Raw genomic sequence first — 17,373 nt, forward strand, 5'->3', positions numbered from 1 at the left:
GGCCTTACACGTGCTCTGCAATCATTCAGAAGTCAACTCAACAACACACCAAACATGGCACTTTGTTTTAGTTTTATTTTTTTACCAGGCACGGGGCCCCACTGAAACTGTGGAACTCTTTTTCAGAAGCCAGCCGACTGTCACCGATGACCTCTCAACGAAGTGTCATCATCACCACCACCACGTGGGGGTGTACAGCAGCAGCAACAGCCAGATGACTCAAACCGCGCGCTGTTGATTCGAAGTGCGGAGGGGAAACGCCGCAGGAGTCGGAGAAAAACAATCCACGCGACCACGGGGAGAGGGAGAGACACGCAGAGAGAGAGAGAGACGCAGAGAGAGAGAGACACGCAGAGAGAGAGAGACACGCAGAGAGAGAGACACGCAGAGAGAGAGACACGCAGAGAGAGACACGCAGAGAGAGACACGCAGAGAAAGAGAGACACACGCAGAGAGAGAGAGACGCAGAGAGAGAGACGCAGAGAGAGACACGCAGAGAGAGACACGCAAACTCCAAATATACAGCAGCAGCAGCTGGGTCGGGATCGAACCCACGATCCTCCTGTACATCAGGCGAGGTCGTTAACATCTCACAGCCACCGTGGCGCCCGACTGTGGAGGGAGCAGCGAGGGTTGGTGGGTCACGCACGGACGGGGTGTGAATCTCTGTGTCTCACATGTGATGCTCGCTTACAGCACTTGCCCCAACAGTCTGCTGAGGCTACATGGGGGATCTTTGTCTGTGTGTGTGTCTCACATGTGATGCTCGCTTACAGCACTTGCCCCAACAGTCTGCTGAGGCTACACGGGGGATCTTTGTCTGTCTGTCACGTGTGATGCTCGCTTACAGCACTTGCCCCACCAGTCTGTCGAGGCTACACGGGGGATCTTTGTCTGTGTGTCACGTGTGATGCTCGCTTACAGCACTTGCCCCACCAGTCTGTCGAGGCTACACGGGGGGTCTTTGTCTGTGTGCTGGCTGATCGCGATGATGGGGCGAGGAAGGGGAGGGACTGCAGGACGCGCGGCGACCCGGGGATGATGACGCAGAATCAACCCCCTCCCCTCCCCCCTCCTCCCCCTCCTCCTCCCCCCTCCTCCTCCTCCCCCTCCTCCTCCTCCCTCCTCCTCCTCCCCTCCCCCTCCTCCTGCCGCTGCGCTCAGCTACAGTGGGAGGAGGAGGAGGAGAGTCAGCAGGAGTCAGCAGGGAGGAGAAGGAGTCAGGAGGAGCCGGGGGGAGAGACAGGAGGAGGCTGCTGCTGTGGTCTCGTCGCGCTGCGTTGGCCCACGTGGAGGTGATGTGTGTGGTGTGTGTGTGTGGTGTGTGTGTGTGGTGTGTGTGGTGTGTGTGTGTGGTGTGTGTGTGTGGTGTGTGTGTGTGGTGTGTGTGTGATGTGTGGTGTGTGTGTGTGATGTGTGACACGTGTGATGTGTGTGGTGTGTGTGTGGTGTGTGTGTGTGTGTGGTGTGTGTGGTGTGTGTGTGGTGTGTGTGTGATGTGTGACACGTGTGGTGTGTGATGTGTGTGTGTGATGTGTGTGTGTGATGTGTGTGTGTGATGTGTGTGGTGTGTGTGATGTGTGTGTGATGTGTGTGTGGTGTGTGTGTGTGGTGTGTGTGGTGTGTGTGTGGTGTGTGTGGTGTGTGTGTGGTGTGTGTGTGGTGTGTGTGTGTGGTGTGTGTGGTGTGTGTGTGGTGTGTGTGTGGTGTGTGTGTGGTGTGTGTGTGTGGTGTGCGTGATGTGTGTGGTGTGTGTGGTGTGTGTGTGATGTGTGTGTGTGGTGTGTGTGTGGTGTGTGTGTGATGTGTGACACGTGTGGTGTGTGATGTGTGTGTGTGATGTGTGTGTGTGATGTGTGTGGTGTGTGTGATGTGTGTGTGATGTGTGTGTGGTGTGTGTGTGATGTGTGTGGTGTGTGTGTGGTGTGTGTGTGTGGTGTGCGTGATGTGTGTGGTGTGTGTGGTGTGGTGTGTGTGATGTGTGGTGTGTGTGTGATGTGTGTGTGTGATGTGATCAGGGTGTGTGCTGTGTGTGTGTGTTGTGTGTGTGTTGTGTGTGTGTGTGATGTGTGTGTGGTGTGTGTGTGATGTGTGGTGTGTGTGTGATGTGTGTGTGATGTGATCAGGGTGTGTGCTGTGTGTGTGTGTTGTGTGTGTGTGTGATGTGTGTGTGGTGTGTGTGTGATGTGTGTGTGTGGTGTGTGTGTGATGTGTGTGTGTGTGTGGTGTGTGTGGTGTGTGGTGTGTGCGTGTGATGTGTGTGATGTGTGTGTGATGTGATGTGTGGTGTGTGTGATGTGTGTGTGTGTGATGTGTGTGTGTGGTGTGTGTGTGATGTGTGGTGTGTGTGGTTATGTGTGTGTGTGGTGTGTGTGTGATCAGTGTGTGTGTGATGTGCGTGTGTGATCAGTTTGTGTGTGATCAGTGTGTGTGTGATGCATGTGTGTGATGTGCGAGTGTGTGATCAGTGTGTGTGTGATGTGTGTGATGTGTGAGTGTGTGATCAGTGTATGTGTGTGATGTGTGTGTGTGATGTGTGAGTGTGTGATCAGTGTGTGTGTGGTGTGTGTGTGTGTGGTGGCTGTCAGTGTGTGTGGTTCTGTTGTGTGTGTGGTTGTGTTGTGAGTGAGTGTGTGGTTGTTATTGTGTGAGTGTGTGTGTTGTGAGTGTGGTTGTGTTGTGTGTGTGGTTGTATTGTGAGTGTGTGTGTGGTTGTTATTGTGTGAGTGTGTTGTGAGTGTGTTGTGAGTGTGTGTGTGTGGTTGTGTTGTGACTTGTCAGCGTGTGTGTGTGGTTGTTATTGTGTGAGTATGTGAGTGTTGTGAGCGTGTGTGTGGTTGTGAGTGTTGTGAGTGTGTGTGATGTGTGTGTGTGGTTGTGAGTGTGTTGTGAGTGTGAGTTGTGTGTGTGGTTGTGAGTGTGTGAGTGTGTTGTGAGTGTGTGCGTGTGTTGTGAGTGTGTGTTGTCAGTGTGTGTGTTGTATTGTGTGTGTGTGGCTGTGTTGTGTGTGTGGTTGTGTTGTGAGTGTGTGTGTGTGGCTGTGTTGTGAGTGTGTGTGTGTGGTTGTGTTGTGAGTGTGTGTGTGTGGTTGTGTGTGTGGTTGTATTGTGAGTGTGTGTGTGTTATGCCGTGTGTGGGGAGCGGTAGTGTAGTTTTTAGCGCTGCGCTGCGCTACGAACCCGGCGACCCGAGTTCGATTCCCGCTCACGGCCAACACCACAAGTGACGATTATTTGAACCGGTCCCGGGCCTCCCCTATGTCGACTCAGCCTCAAATGAGTAGCTGGTGTGCTGTATAAACATCGCCACTGGGGAGACAAAGGCGGCCGGGCGTGGTGCTGGCCACCTACCTCCTCGTGTGCCGTGCCGGCCTTTATAGGTGCTACTCGCTAACAGCACTTGCCCCTACCGCCTGTTAAGGCTACACGGGGGATCTTTGTCTTTGTTTGTGTGCCGTGTCTGCCTTAAAAGGTGCTGCTCCCTAACAGCACTTGCCCCTACCGCATGTTGAGGCTACACGGGGCATCTTTGTCTTTGTGCCGGCCTGCGTGGGTTCCGATACTCGCTCACAGCACTTGCCCCCAACACTGGCCCAAAGTTGACCCAACATTCACCCAACGTTCACCCAACGTTCAGCCAACGTTGATCGAACGTGTAGTGTGTAGTTGAATGTATAGTGTAGTGTATAGTGTAGTGTATAGAGTAGTGTATAGTATAGTGTATAGTAGTGTAGTGTATAGTGTAGTGTATAGTAGTGTATAGTTGTGTAGTGTAGTGTATAGTAGTGTAGTGTATAGTGTAGTGTATAGTGTAGTGTATAGTAGTGTAGTGTATAGTGTAGTGTATAGTGTAGTGTATAGTATAGTGTATAGTAGTGTAGTGTATAGTGTAGTGTATAGTGTAGTGTATAGTATAGTGTAGTGTATAGTGTAGTGTAGTGTATAGTTGTGTAGTGTAGTGTATAGTATAGTGTAGTGTGTAGTGTAGTGTATAGTGTAGTGTATAGTGTAGTGTATAGTGTAGTGTATAGTGTATAGTTGTGTAGTGTAGTGTATAGTGTAGTGTAGTGTATAGTGTAGTGTAGTGTATAGTGTAGTGTATAGTGTAGTGTATAGTGTAGTGTATAGTGTAGTGTAAAGTAGTTTGTATGTATTTACGTTGAACTTCTTTCGCACCGTAATGTAGCCAAGCGCGCTAATCGCTCCGTCTCCGCGAGGGACGTGAGCGAGCGAGAGGCACGCCCGTCGTGGAGACGGAGCGAAGATGGAATCAGCAGCAGCTGGTGGTGGCTCCCGAGTTGGAGGGGATTGCCTTCATCCAGCAGTAGAGAGACCACGGCCACTGCTGCCTGATGAAGAGCTCCCAGCAGGGAGGTGCTGCTACGATTTTTTTTTATAGATTTTTCCTCTGATCTGTGCTGTAAGCGTCATTTCTGTACGATTGCCATCATCACAGAGAGATAGTAGTAGCAGGCGCGCGCTTATCGCCCACGCTCCACCCAGCGTCTGATGGGTTGCGCAACCAGCGGGGAGGTTGCTGAGCTCACAGCTGCCTCTCGTCTCTGTGTGTCTCTGTGTCTCTGTGTGTCTCTGTGTCTCTGTCTCTCTGTGTGTCTGTGTGTCTCTGTGCAGAGGTGTGGACTCGAGTCATGTGACTTGGACTCGAGTCAGACTCGAGTCATGAATTTGATGACTTGCGACTCGACTTGGACTTGCATAACAATGACTTTGTCCCACCTATGAGATGTGGACTCGAGTCATGTGACTTGGACTCGAGTCAGACTCGAGTCATGAATTTGATGACTTGCGACTCGACTTGGACTTGCATAACAATGACTTTGTCCCACCTCTGTCTCTGTGTCTCTGTGTGTCTCTGTGTCTCTGTGTCTCTCTGTGTCTCTGTGTCTCTGTCTCTTTGTGTGTCTCTGTGTGTCTCTGTGTGTCTCTCTGTGTCTCTCTGTGTATCACTGTGTGTCTCTGTGTCTCTGTGTCTCTGTCTCTCTGTGTGTCTCTGTGTGTCTGTGTCTCTGTGTCTCTGTCTCTCTCTCTGTGTCTGTGTCTCTCTGTCTCTGTCTCTCTGTCTCTGTGTCTCTGTCTCTCTGTCTCTCTGTCTCTGTGTCTCTGTCTCTCTGTGTCTCTGTCTCTCTGTCTCTCTGTCTCTCTGCCTCTCCCCTCTCCCGGTACTTGCAGTGGAGCTCCGCACATTTGGCGATTTTGACTTTAAAACCGATTGGCATCACGCAGAAATGACGTAACACCGATCAGTGGAAGGGAGGTCAGAAAACAAAAATCTACATTTTTATTTTATTATTTTGTTACTTTTCGTACGGCAGGTGAGGCCGTGCCTCGCCTGACCGCACGTCGCTGGCTTCCACGTGGTGGTGGTGGTGGTGGCTTCTGAAACGTCAGATACGTATCTCGGGGGGCTTTACCTGGTGGTACAATAAACACCATCATCATCATCATCACTATTTTTAGCTCACCTCCCCGAGACCCGCACTGTCTGGTGTGTCGTGACTTTGTTCGTTGTTGGTTCGTTCCGACCCCGTGACATCCTCTGGACATTTGTGGAGTAAAAAATAATCATGAGCTTCATAGCTCATCGGATTCCTCCAGGATCAATAGAGATCCGATTGTGATCACAAACTCAGATTCCTCCAGGATCAATAGAGATCCGATAGTGATCACAAACTCTGATTCCTCCAGGATCAATAGAGATCCGATAGTGATCACAAACTCAGATTCCTCCAGGATCAATAAAGATCCGATTGTGATCACAAACTCAGATTCCTCCAGGATCAATAAAGATCCGATAGTGATCACAAACTCGGATTCCTTCAGGATCAATAAAGATCCGATAGTGATCACAAACTCGGATTCCTCCAGGATCAATAGAGATCCGATAGTGATTACAAACTCGGATTCCTCCAGGATCAATAGAGATCCGATAGTGATCACAAACTCGGATTCCTTCAGGATCAATAAAGATCCGATTGTGATCACAAACTCAGATTCCTCCAGGATCAATAAAGATCCGATAGTGATCACAAACTCAGATTCCTCCAGGATCAATAAAGATCCGATTGTGATCACAAACTCAGATTCCTCCAGGATCAATAAAGATCCGATAGTGATCACAAACTCGGATTCCTTCAGGATCAATAAAGATCCGATAGTGATCACAAACTCGGATTCCTCCAGGATCAATAGAGATCCGATAGTGATCACAAACTCGGATTCCTCCAGGATCAATAGAGATCCGATAGTGATCACAAACTCGGATTCCTTCAGGATCAATAAAGATCCGATAGTGATCACAAACTCATCCTTCAGGATCAATAAAGATCCGATAGTGATCACAAACTCAGATTCCTTCAGGATCAATAAAGATCCGATAGTGATCACAAACTCATCCTTCAGGATCAATAAAGATCCGATAGTGATCACAAACTCATCCTTCAGGATCAATAAAGATCCGATAGTGATCACAAACTCAGATTCCTTCAGGATCAATAAAGATCCGATAGTGATCACAAACTCATCCTTCAGGATCAATAAAGATCCGATAGTGATCACAAACTCAGATTCCTTCAGGATCAATAAAGATCCGATAGTGATCACAAACTCATCCTTCAGGATCAATAAAGATCCGATAGTGATCACAAACTCATCCTTCAGGATCAATAAAGATCCGATAGTGATCACAAACTCATCCTTCAGGATCAATAAAGATCCGATAGTGATCACAAACTCATCCTTCAGGATCAATAAAGATCCGATAGTGATCACAAACTCGCTCTCACATCGCTCGCTCTGCCGTGTCGCCTCGCTCCAGTGGAGACCTGCGGCACGCACGTGCCGTTGCCGTGGTGACGCCCCTCCTCCATCCCCCTCCCTCCTCCCTCCCCCCTCCCCTCCCCCTCCCCCTCCCCTCCCCTTCCCCTCCCCCTCCCTCCCCCCACCCTCCCTCCCTCCCCCCACCCTCCCCCCCTGCGTGCTGCCACCAATGCCACCCGCCGCCGTTCTCCACCGAATGGCATTGACGTCACCGCGGGGCTTGTGCCAGGCCAGGTGCACTTTGATGGCTCGCTGGCAGGGCACGTGGCAGAGGTCGCAAACGGGTTTTGATTCCTTACCCGTACCCGTACCCGGCCGCACCAGGGTCGCAAATGGGTACCCGTACCCATACCCGGCCGGGTACGGGTAGCCGGGTATCGGGTAGGGTATCGGGTAGGGTACGGGTATCGGGTTCCCGGTTGCGACCTCTGGCACGTGGGCCCCGCGCGCCTCGCGTTGACGCCCCCCACACAGAGGCCGACCTTGACGCCTCGGCTGGAGGTCATCGCCAAGTCCACTCGGCTCCACTCACATCCCGTTCCACTTCCCGTGCCACTTCGGTCCACGTCTTCTCTGAACCACCGCGCCGCAGTGGTGGCAGACTTAGACTCCCTCTCTCTCACCCAGCCCAAGCCTCCCGTACACCACGTGACCCACGTGAGGCCACCCCCAGTCTAAACCCCGCCCACTGTGAAAACAGACTCCGCTCCGTGCAGCCGCAACAGTCGCAGCAGCGTCGACGCCCAGATGCGGCCTCCTCCATCCCTCACCCCGTCGGCCTGGCCCACGCTTCTCCAGCGCTTCCCCTCCTACTCGCCAGCTGCCAGCCGATCCATCTCTCTCTCTCTCCTCTCGCCCATCCATCGCATCCTCGCCTCTCTCTGCTCCCCTGCCCCGCTAGGAAGGTTGACACGCACGGACGTATTGGCGGCGCACCGGTGCAGCGTAACCCACCGGCTCCTTGGCCTCAACTTGGATCGGTGGCCGTGTTTTTATCGGTCTTTAATGGACCCTGCCGCCAAGTTTGACGCGATTCAATGGCTTATTCAGTCTGCCGAGGCTTGCTAAAACAACGGTGAACGATGACCGTCGATTTGGGGTTCCGTCGAATCGAGGAACCGTGAGGTCGAGTCGAGGGCACGAGGAGTGAAATCTGCCTTTGGGGCACGGAGCAGCCGATGGCCACCAGGCTGGGTGCTGCTGTACGGCAACAGACGGTCAAAGCTCCGTCACGTTCAGCCGCTCGCATAGACGCTCGTCTCTCCCCACTGGTTCGACATCACGAGAACTGATGTTGACGCGCCGCCACCGCAACCACCACCACCGCCGCCACAACCACCACCGGCACCACCGCCACGGCCACCGCCACCACCCCCACAACCACCACCGCCCCCACAAACACCACCACCGCCCCCACAACCACCGCCACCACCGCCCCCACAAACACCACAACCACCACCGCCACCACCACCGCCCCCACAACCACCACAACCACCGCCACCAACGCCTCGCAAGATTTTCTGACCAGGAAATGTAATCGTTATTGCGAAATGTTTTCTTTTTTATATATAAACCCGACTCCACGTGGTGCGTGCCGCCAACACGCAGCGCTGCGTTAACGATCTGTTCTACAATCGAGGGTGCTGAACACATTGCCCTGCACACTCCTCACATCCGAACCGTCACCACTCCACCACCGCGCAACTTCACAGCGGCGGCGGCAGATTTTGGCCATCGAATCAGACGGCGGTCGCTACCGCATCGGCGTCGTCGTTATCGTTGCTTCAGCGGCCGTCTGGAACGCTCTTCCCTACCTATATTAGGAAGCCGCTGGGAGCTGTGCACTTTAAAATCGTCTACATTGAAAAACTCGTTTCTTTAGAACTGCTTCTTGTTTGTAGTGTGTTGCCCCCCCCGCCCCGCACCTCCGATTAGCGCGGTTGGCTGCGTACGGTGCGAAAGAAGTTCTACGTACAAGAACCCCCGTGTAGCCTTCAGCAGACTCGCTGGCAGGAGGTCACGTGACACAACCACGTGTCACGTGATGACTGGCAGATGCAACTCGCTGCGTTTCATCCGCTCGGCTCGTTGTTGTGAGCGTCGCCCCTCCACCCTCCGCTGTTGCTGGAGGGCGACCGCCTCCAACTGCCCAGCGGCGTCCTTCACGAGCCTCCTCCACCGCACGCATGAAGGCCACTGGCACACACAAGCAAAGATCCCCCCGATAGCCTTTTAGCAGACTGCTGGGGCAAGTGCTGTTAGCTAACAGCCGTGAAAGTCGGCACGGAACACGAGGGGGTGGGTGGGTGGCCAGCACCACGCCCGGCTGCCTTTGTCTCCCCAGTGGCGATGTTTACCACACACCGAACCGGGTCGTCATTTGAGGCTGAGTCGACCTAGGGGAGGCCCAGGACCGGTTCAAATAATCGTCACTGGTGTTGGCCGTGAGCGGGAATCGAACTCGGGTCGCCGGGTTCGGAGTGGAGTGTGCGCTAACCGCTACACTACACGCACACTCACACACGTACACACACTCACACACGTACACACACTCACACACGTACACACACACACACGTACACACACACACGTACACACACACGTACACACACTCACACACGTACACACACTCACACACGTACACACACTCACACACGTACACACACTCACACACGTACACACACTCACACACGTACACACACTCACACACGTACACACACACACGTACACACACACGTACACACACACACGTATGCACACACACACGTACACACACATACGTACACACACACGTACACACCTACACACACGCACACTCACACACACGTACACACACACACGCACACACACACACGTACACACAAACTTACACACACACACGTACACACACCGTTTGCTCTCGGTATTTATAAGCTGTGTCATCTTCTGCAGGAGGTGATCAAGGCCTCCTGGTGGAGGTGTCAGAGAGACCAAGGCCTCCTGGTGGAGGTGATCAGAGAGACCCAGGCCTCCTGGTGGAGGTGTCAGAGAGACCAAGGCCTCCTGGTGGAGGTGATCAGAGAGACCCAGTCCTCCTGGTGGAGGTGATCGGAGAGACAAAGGCCTCCTGGTGGAGGTGTCAGAGAGACCCAGGCCTCCTGGTGGAGGTGTCAGAGCGACCAAGGCCTGCTGGTGGAGGTGGAGGAGCTGGTCTCACCATGGAGTCGTTTTGTGGAAAGGACCATTCCACATTCTGGGTGAGTGACATCGCGACCATGAGCTCGCCGCTCTGCGACTCAACTCCCCAACTAACCCGGCTGCGTAGCCACTGCACCAATGTGGCCGCCGTTTGGACGAACCGTTCCCCCGCCACAGGAACGTGGAATTTCCGCCGCCGCCGCTGGCGGGATGACCGTCAGTGGACGTGACCGATGGCCGGGCTGGAGGAGGGAGCGTCGGGACGCTGGTCAGGCAAGCTGCCGTCGCGAGCGAGCCCGTGGGTTCCGTGGATGACGGAGCGGTCGGGGCTACTCCCCTAGGTCGACTCAGCCTCAAATGAGTACCTGGCACGGGGTGTAAACACCGCCACCGGGCGTGTCGTGTTGGCCACCCACCCACCCCCTAGAACTCGTTATGGGTGTTCGTACCGCACAGGGACATTGAGTTCCCAGGTTCATGCGGTCAAAAACTAAATAATGATTTTGTGTGTGCCTATTCGCGTGTGTTTGTCCCTTGCGATGGGACTTGGTGGTGTGAACGTTGAGTGCGGGCTTTGCCTGGTAAAGAAAGAAATGGCTTCGTGTCTAGTTGGTGAGTTCGCTGCTTTCGTGGCGAATGTTATCAACGGGACACCAAACGCCCAATCAACTTTCCCTGCGAGCATGTATCACTCCGGCCGTGACTCCACTGCCATCGGCACCCCGATAGCCCCTCCCCCCTCCCCCTCCCTTTTACCCCCACCCCCTCCCCTTCACCCCCCCCCCTCTCCCCCCCCACCCCCTCCCCGTTCCCGATCCGCTCCGACAGGTTCTGCGAAGTGCCACTTCCTCAACACTCGTCGCGCTGCTCGCTGAATCACGCGCCTCCTGGAGCCCCACGTTGCTCCTCGCTCTCCCGCTCTGTCTCTGTGTCTCTCTCTGTCTCTCTGTCTCTGTGTGTCTCTCTGTGTCTCTGTGTCTCTCTGTGTCTCTCTGTGTCTCTCTGTCTCTCTCTCCCGCTCTGCCTCTCTGTGTCTTTCTGTCTCTCTGTGTCTCTCTGTGTCTCTGTGTCTCTCTGTCTCTCTGTGTCTCTCTGTGTCTCTGTGTCTCTCTGTGTCTCTCTGTCTCTCTCTCCCGCTCTGTCTATCTGTGTCTCTCTGTCTCTCTGTGTCTCTCTGTGTCTCTCTGTCTCGCTGTGTCTCTCTGTGTCTCTCTGTCTCTCTGTGTCTCTCTGTGTCTGTCTCTCTGTGTCTGTCTCTCTGTCTCTGTGTCTCTCTCTGTCTCTCTCTGTCTATGTGTCTCTCTGTGTCTCTGTCTCTCTGTCTCTCTCTGTCTCTGTGTCTTTCTGTGTCTCTGTCTCTCTCCCTCTCTGTCTCTCTCTGTCTCTGTGTCTCTCTGTCTCTCTCTGTGTCTCTCTGTCTCTCTCCGTCTCTGTCTGACTCTGTCTCTCTGTCGCGCTCTGTCTGTCTCTCTGTGTCTCTCTGTCTCTCTCTGTCTCTCTGTGCCTTTCTGTCTCTCTGTGTCTCGCTCTGTCTGTCTCGCTGTGTCTCTCCGTCCCTGTCTCTCTGCGTCTCTGTCTCTCTGTGTCTATGTCTCTCTTCCTCTCTCTCGCTGCCTCATCATCACTGTGGTTAGGAGATGTTGACTCCCTCGCCTAGTCTACAGGAGGTCGTGGGTTCGACCCCCGCTGTATATCCCTGTACATGTGGAGTCTGCGCGTCTCCCTCTCTCCCCGTGGTCGCGTGGATTTCTCTCCGGGTCCTCCGGGTTCGCCCCCCCCCCTCCACATTTAGGATCAACGTCGCGCCTTGAGATGACTTAGCTGCTGCTGCTGCTGCTGCGGCACATTTCCACATCGCGATGTACGCCACTTTCGTTGAGCCATCACTAGCAACACCGGTCTGGTGTGGGTGCCTTGCCCCTTCAAATACAAGCAGGCACAGTGCAGTTCGCAGGCGCTTCTGGCTCACAGCACCTGCCCTAACAGTCCCAGTGGGCTAGCTGGGCCATCTTTGTACTCGTGGGAGTGGTATCACCACCACCACCACCACCCCTCTCTGTCAGATTGCGAAATCGGTCTCCTAATTGTAACCACCCACGACTCATCGCTTCCTGGGTGTGGTGAGCGCGTAGTGTGGAGTGTGGTCTGTGGGGAGACAAAGGCGGCCGGGAGCAGTGCCGACCACGCACCTTCTGGGATCGGGGTGTCCACGCCGCGTCAACCCACACGGGTCGTCATCTACCGCGGACTCCTCCTGGACGGGGCAATTGAGTTGGCACGGCCGTACGGCGTAGGGCTGCTGTCAATATAAATGGGCAGTTGTTGTTGTTGTTGTTTCGATTTAAAGCTTTCGTGACTGCAGATAATCATCTTCTTGGTTCTTTCGGTAAAGTCACGTAGAAGGGAAGTAATACAATAATACAAAAAAAAACATAATCAAATAATTCTCACGACGTTTCGGCCACAACGCAAGCAGCCGTCCTCAGGTGAACGGCTGCTCGCGTTGTGGCCGAAACCTCGTGAGAATTATTTTATTATGTTTTATTTTTATTATTGTATTACTTCCCTTCTACGTGACTTTACCGAAAGAACCAAGAAGTTGTTGTTGTCTATTTGTTTGTGAGTTCTCCCTTGATGGGACTTGTAGGAGGGTGAACGTTGAGACGTATCAGGAGCACGGGGTGACCAGCCAGGTCTGAGTTGGTCTGTGATCAGGCAGGGCACCGGTACGGGCTTGAGAGGTTTTGGGTTTTAACGAACTTAGTTTCGGGTTTCACAACCATCGTTACCGCGCCACCGGGGAGACAAAAGCGGCCGGGCGTGGCGCTGGCCAGCCACCCCCTCGTGCGCCGTGCCGGCCTTCACAGGTGCTCCCCGCTCACGGCACTTGCCCCTACAGCCTGTCGCAGGCTACACGGGGCATCTTTGTCTTTGTACAGATCCCCGTGGTAACGCCATGGGTACAACAGACCCTGTCAGCATCGCCAGCCTTGGCATTGGGCGGTGTACTGCTGAGGGTATACCACGTGGGTGTGCGTGGGGTGCTGCTAACAGCACTTGCCCCACGTCATGTTAAGCCTACATAGGAGAGCTTTGTCTTTTGTGTGCGTGGGGAGCGGTGGTGCAGCGGTTAGCGCTGCGCTACGAACCCGCCGATCCGAGTTCGATTCCCGCTCACGGCCGACAACACCGCCGGTGACGAATATCTGAACCGGTCCTGGACCTCCCCTAGGTCGACTCAGCCTCAAATGAGCACCCGGTGCGGTGTGTAAGAGCATCGTCACTGGGGAGACAAAGGCGGCCGGGCGTGGTGCAGGCCACCCACCCCCTCGTGCCGGCTTTCATAGGTGTACGCCCACAGCACTTGCCCCAACAGTCTGTTGAGGCTACACGGGGGATCTTTGTCTGTGTGTGTGTCTCATAGGTGCTGCTCGCTTACAGCACTTGCCCCAACAGTCTGTTGAGGCTACACGGGGGATCTGTGTCTGTGGTTGTACTTGGCCTCAAACTCCTGGGGGTCACGTGAAGACTTTCCTCGATTTAAAGAGAAAGAGAGCGGTGAGGGAGAGCGGTGAGGGAGAGCGGTGAGGGAGAGCGGTGAGGGAGAGCGGTGAGGGAGAGCGGAGAGGGACAGCGGTGAGGGAGAGCGGTGAGGGAAAGCGGTGAGGGACAGGGGTGAGGGACAGGGGTGAGGGACAGGGGTGAGGGAGAGTGGTGAGGGACAGGGGTGAGGGACAGGGGTGAGGGAGAGTGGTGAGGGAGAGTGGTGAGGGACAGGGGTGAGGGAGAGTGGTGAGGGAGAGTGGTGAGGGAGAGCGGTGAGGGACAGGGGTGAGGGAGAGTAGTGAGGGAGAGTGGTGAGGGAGAGCGGTGAGGGACAGGGGTGAGGGAGAGTGGTGAGGGAGAGTGGTGAGGGAGATTGGTGAGGGAGAGCGGTGAGGGACAGGGGTGAGGGAGAGTGGTGAGGGAGAGTGGTGAGGGAGAGTGGTGAGGGAGAGTGGTGAGGGAGAGCGGTGAGGGACAGGGGTGAGGGAGAGTGGTGAGGGAGAGTGGTGAGGGAGAGTGGTGAGGGAGAGTGGAGAGGGAGAGCGGTGAGGGACAGGGGTGAGGGAGAGTGGTGAGGGAGAGTGGTGAGGGAGAGTGGTGAGGGAGAGTGGTGAGGGAGAGTGGAGAGGGAGAGCGGTGAGGGACAGGGGTGAGGGAGAGTGGTGAGGGAGAGTGGTGAGGGAGAGCGGTGAGGGAGAGCGGTGAGGGAGAGCGGTGAGGGAGAGCGGTGAGGGAGAGCGGTGAGGGAGAGCGGTGAGGGAGAGCGGTGAGGGAGAGCGGTGAGGGAGAGGGGTGAGGGAGAGTGGTGAGGGAGAGTGGTGAGGGAGAGTGGTGAGGGAGAGCGGTGAGGGAGAGGGGTGAGGGAGAGTGGTGAGGGAGAGCGGTGAGGGAGAGCGGTGAGGGACAGGGGTGAGGGAGAGTGGTGAGGGAGAGTGGTGAGGGAGAGCGGTGAGGGAGAGGGGTGAGGGAGAGTGGTGAGGGAGAGCGGTGAGGGAGAGCGGTGAGGGACAGGGGTGAGGGAGAGTGGTGAGGGAGAGCGGTGAGGGAGAGCGGTGAGGGAGAGCGGTGAGGGAGAGCGGTGAGGGACAGGGGTGAGGGAGAGCGGTGAGGGAGAGCGGTGAGGGAGAGCGGAGAGGGAGAGCGGTGAGGGAGAGCGGTGAGGGAGAGCGGTGAGGGAGAGCGGTGAGGGAGAGCGGTGAGGGAGAGCGGTGAGGGAGAGCGGTGAGGGACAGGGGTGAGGGAGAGCGGTGAGGGAGAGCGGTGAGGGAGAGCGGTGAGGGAGAGCGGTGAGGGAGAGCGGTGAGGGAGAGCGGTGAGGGAGAGCGGTGAGGGAGAGCGGTGAGGGAGAGCGGAGAGGGAGAGCGGAGAGGGAGAGCGGAGAGGGAGAGCGGTGAGGGACAGGGGTGAGGGAGAGCGGTGAGGGAGAGCGGAGAGGGAGAGCGGAGAGGGAGAGCGGAGAGGGAGTGCGGTGAGGGAGTGCGGTGAGGGAGTGCGGTGAGGGAGTGCGGTGAGGGAGTGCGGTGAGGGAGTGCGGTGAGGGAGAGCGGTGAGGGAGAGCGGTGAGGGAGAGCGGTGAGGGAGTGCGGTGAGGGAGAGCGGTGAGGGAGTGCGGTGAGGGAGTGCGGTGAGGGAGTGCGGTGAGGGAGTGCGGTGAGGGAGTGCGGTGAGGGAGAGCGGTGAGGGAGAGCGGTGAGGGAGAGTGGAGAGTGGAGAGGGGAGAGTGGAGAGGGAGAGTGGTGAGGGAGAACGGTGAGGGACAGGGGTGAGGGAGAGTGGAGAGGGAGAGGGGTGAGGGAGAGCGGTGAGGGAGAGCGGTGAGGGAGAGCGGAGAGGGAGAGTGGAGAGGGAGAGTGGTGAGGGAGAGCGGTGAGGGAGAGTGGAGAGGGAGAGTGGAGAGGGAGAGTGGTGAGGGAGAGTGGTGAGGGAGAGTGGTGAGGGAGAGCGGTGAGGGACAGGGGTGAGGGAGAGTGGAGAGGGAGAGGGGTGAGGGAGAGCGGTGAGGGAGAGCGGTGAGGGAGAGCGGTGAGGGAGAGCGGTGAGGGAGAGCGGTGAGGGAGAGCGGTGAGGGAGAGCGGTGAGGGAGAGCGGTGAGGGAGAGCGGAGAGGGACAGCGGTGAGGGAGAGCGGTGAGGGAGAGCGGTGAGGGAGAGGGGTGAGGGACAGGGGTGAGGGACAGGGGTGAGGGAGAGTGGTGAGGGACAGGGGTGAGGGACAGGGGTGAGGGAGAGTGGTGAGGGAGAGTGGTGAGGGACAGGGGTGAGGGAGAGTGGTGAGGGAGAGTGGTGAGGGAGAGCGGTGAGGGACAGGGGTGAGGGAGAGTGGTGAGGGAGATTGGTGAGGGAGAGCGGTGAGGGACAGGGGTGAGGGAGAGTGGTGAGGGAGAGTGGTGAGGGAGAGTGGTGAGGGAGAGCGGTGAGGGAGAGCGGTGAGGGACAGGGGTGAGGGAGAGTGGTGAGGGAGAGCGGTGAGGGAGAGCGGTGAGGGAGAGCGGTGAGGGAGAGCGGTGAGGGAGAGCGGTGAGGGAGAGCGGTGAGGGAGAGGGGTGAGGGAGAGGGGTGAGGGAGAGCGGTGAGGGAGAGCGGTGAGGGAGAGCGGTGAGGGAGAGCGGTGAGGGAGAGCGGTGAGGGAGAGCGGTGAGGGACAGGGGTGAGGGAGAGCGGTGAGGGAGAGCGGTGAGGGAGAGCGGTGAGGGAGAGCGGTGAGGGAGAGCGGTGAGGGACAGGGGTGAGGGAGAGCGGTGAGGGAGAGCGGTGAGGGAGAGCGGTGAGGGAGAGCGGTGAGGGAGAGCGGTGAGGGAGAGCGGTGAGGGAGAGCGGTGAGGGACAGGGGTGAGGGAGAGCGGTGAGGGAGAGCGGAGAGGGAGAGCGGAGAGGGAGAGCGGTGAGGGAGAGCGGTGAGGGAGTGCGGTGAGGGAGAGCGGTGAGGGAGTGCGGTGAGGGAGTGCGGTGAGGGAGTGCGGTGAGGGACAGGGGTGAGGGAGAGCGGAGAGGGAGAGCGGCGAGGGAGAGCGGCGAGGGAGAGCGGAGAGGGAGAGCGGAGAGGGAGAGCGGAGAGGGAGAGCGGTGAGGGAGAGCGGTGAGGGAGAGCGGTGAGGGAGAGCGGTGAGGGAGAGCGGAGAGGGAGAGCGGAGAGGGAGAGCGGAGAGGGAGAGCGGAGAGGGAGAGCGGAGAGGGAGAGCGGAGAGGGAGAGCGGAGAGGGAGAGCGGAGAGGGAGAGCGGTGAGGGAGAGCGGTGAGGGAGAGCGGTGAGGGAGAGCGGAGAGGGAGAGCGGAGAGGGAGAGCGGTGAGGGAGAGCGGTGAGGGAGAGCGGTGAGGGAGAGCGGTGAGGGAGAGCGGTGAGGGAGAGCGGTGAGGGAGAGCGGTGAGGGAGAGCGGTGAGGGAGAGCGGTGAGGGAGAGCGGTGAGGGAGAGCGGTGAGGGAGAGCGGTGAGGGAGAGCGGTGAGGGAGAGCGGTGAGGGAGAGCGGTGAGGGAGAGCGGTGAGGGAGAGGGGTGAGGGAGAGTGGAGAGGGAGAGTGGAGAGGGAGAGGGGTGAGGGAGAGTGCAGAGGGAGAGTGCAGAGGGAGAGGGGTGAGGGAGAGTGGTGAGGGAGAGTGGTGAGGGAGAGCGGTGAGGGAGAGCGGTGAGGGACAGGGGTGAGGGAGAGTGGAGAGGGAGAGGGGTGAGGGAGAGCGGTGAGGGAGAGCGGTGAGGGAGAGCGGTGAGGGAGAGCGGAGAGGGAGAGCGGTGAGGGAGAGCGGTGAGGGAGAGCGGAGAGGGAGAGCGGAGAGGGAGAGCGGTGTGGGAGAGCGGTGAGGGAGAGCGGTGAGGGAGAG

At 56.9% G+C, this 17,373-nt stretch overlaps 1 protein-coding gene across 1 annotated transcript in view; it reads left to right on the plus strand.

The window, feature by feature from the left end:
- The first annotated feature begins 328 nt into the window (after positions 1–328).
- Positions 329–17,373, plus strand: part of LOC144950533 (multidrug resistance-associated protein 1-like) — a 58,412-nt gene continuing 41,367 nt past the window's right edge. The window contains 3 exon segments of the mRNA XM_078880672.1: positions 329–636; positions 1,165–1,295; positions 9,768–10,072. Of these exon segments, the coding sequence (XP_078736798.1) occupies positions 10,034–10,072 (39 nt within the window). The 5' untranslated portion in view covers positions 329–636; positions 1,165–1,295; positions 9,768–10,033.

The sequence above is a fragment of the Lampetra fluviatilis genome, chromosome 58, assembly GCF_964198595.1.
Source record: "Lampetra fluviatilis chromosome 58, kcLamFluv1.1, whole genome shotgun sequence".
NCBI lineage: Eukaryota > Metazoa > Chordata > Hyperoartia > Petromyzontiformes > Petromyzontidae > Lampetra > Lampetra fluviatilis.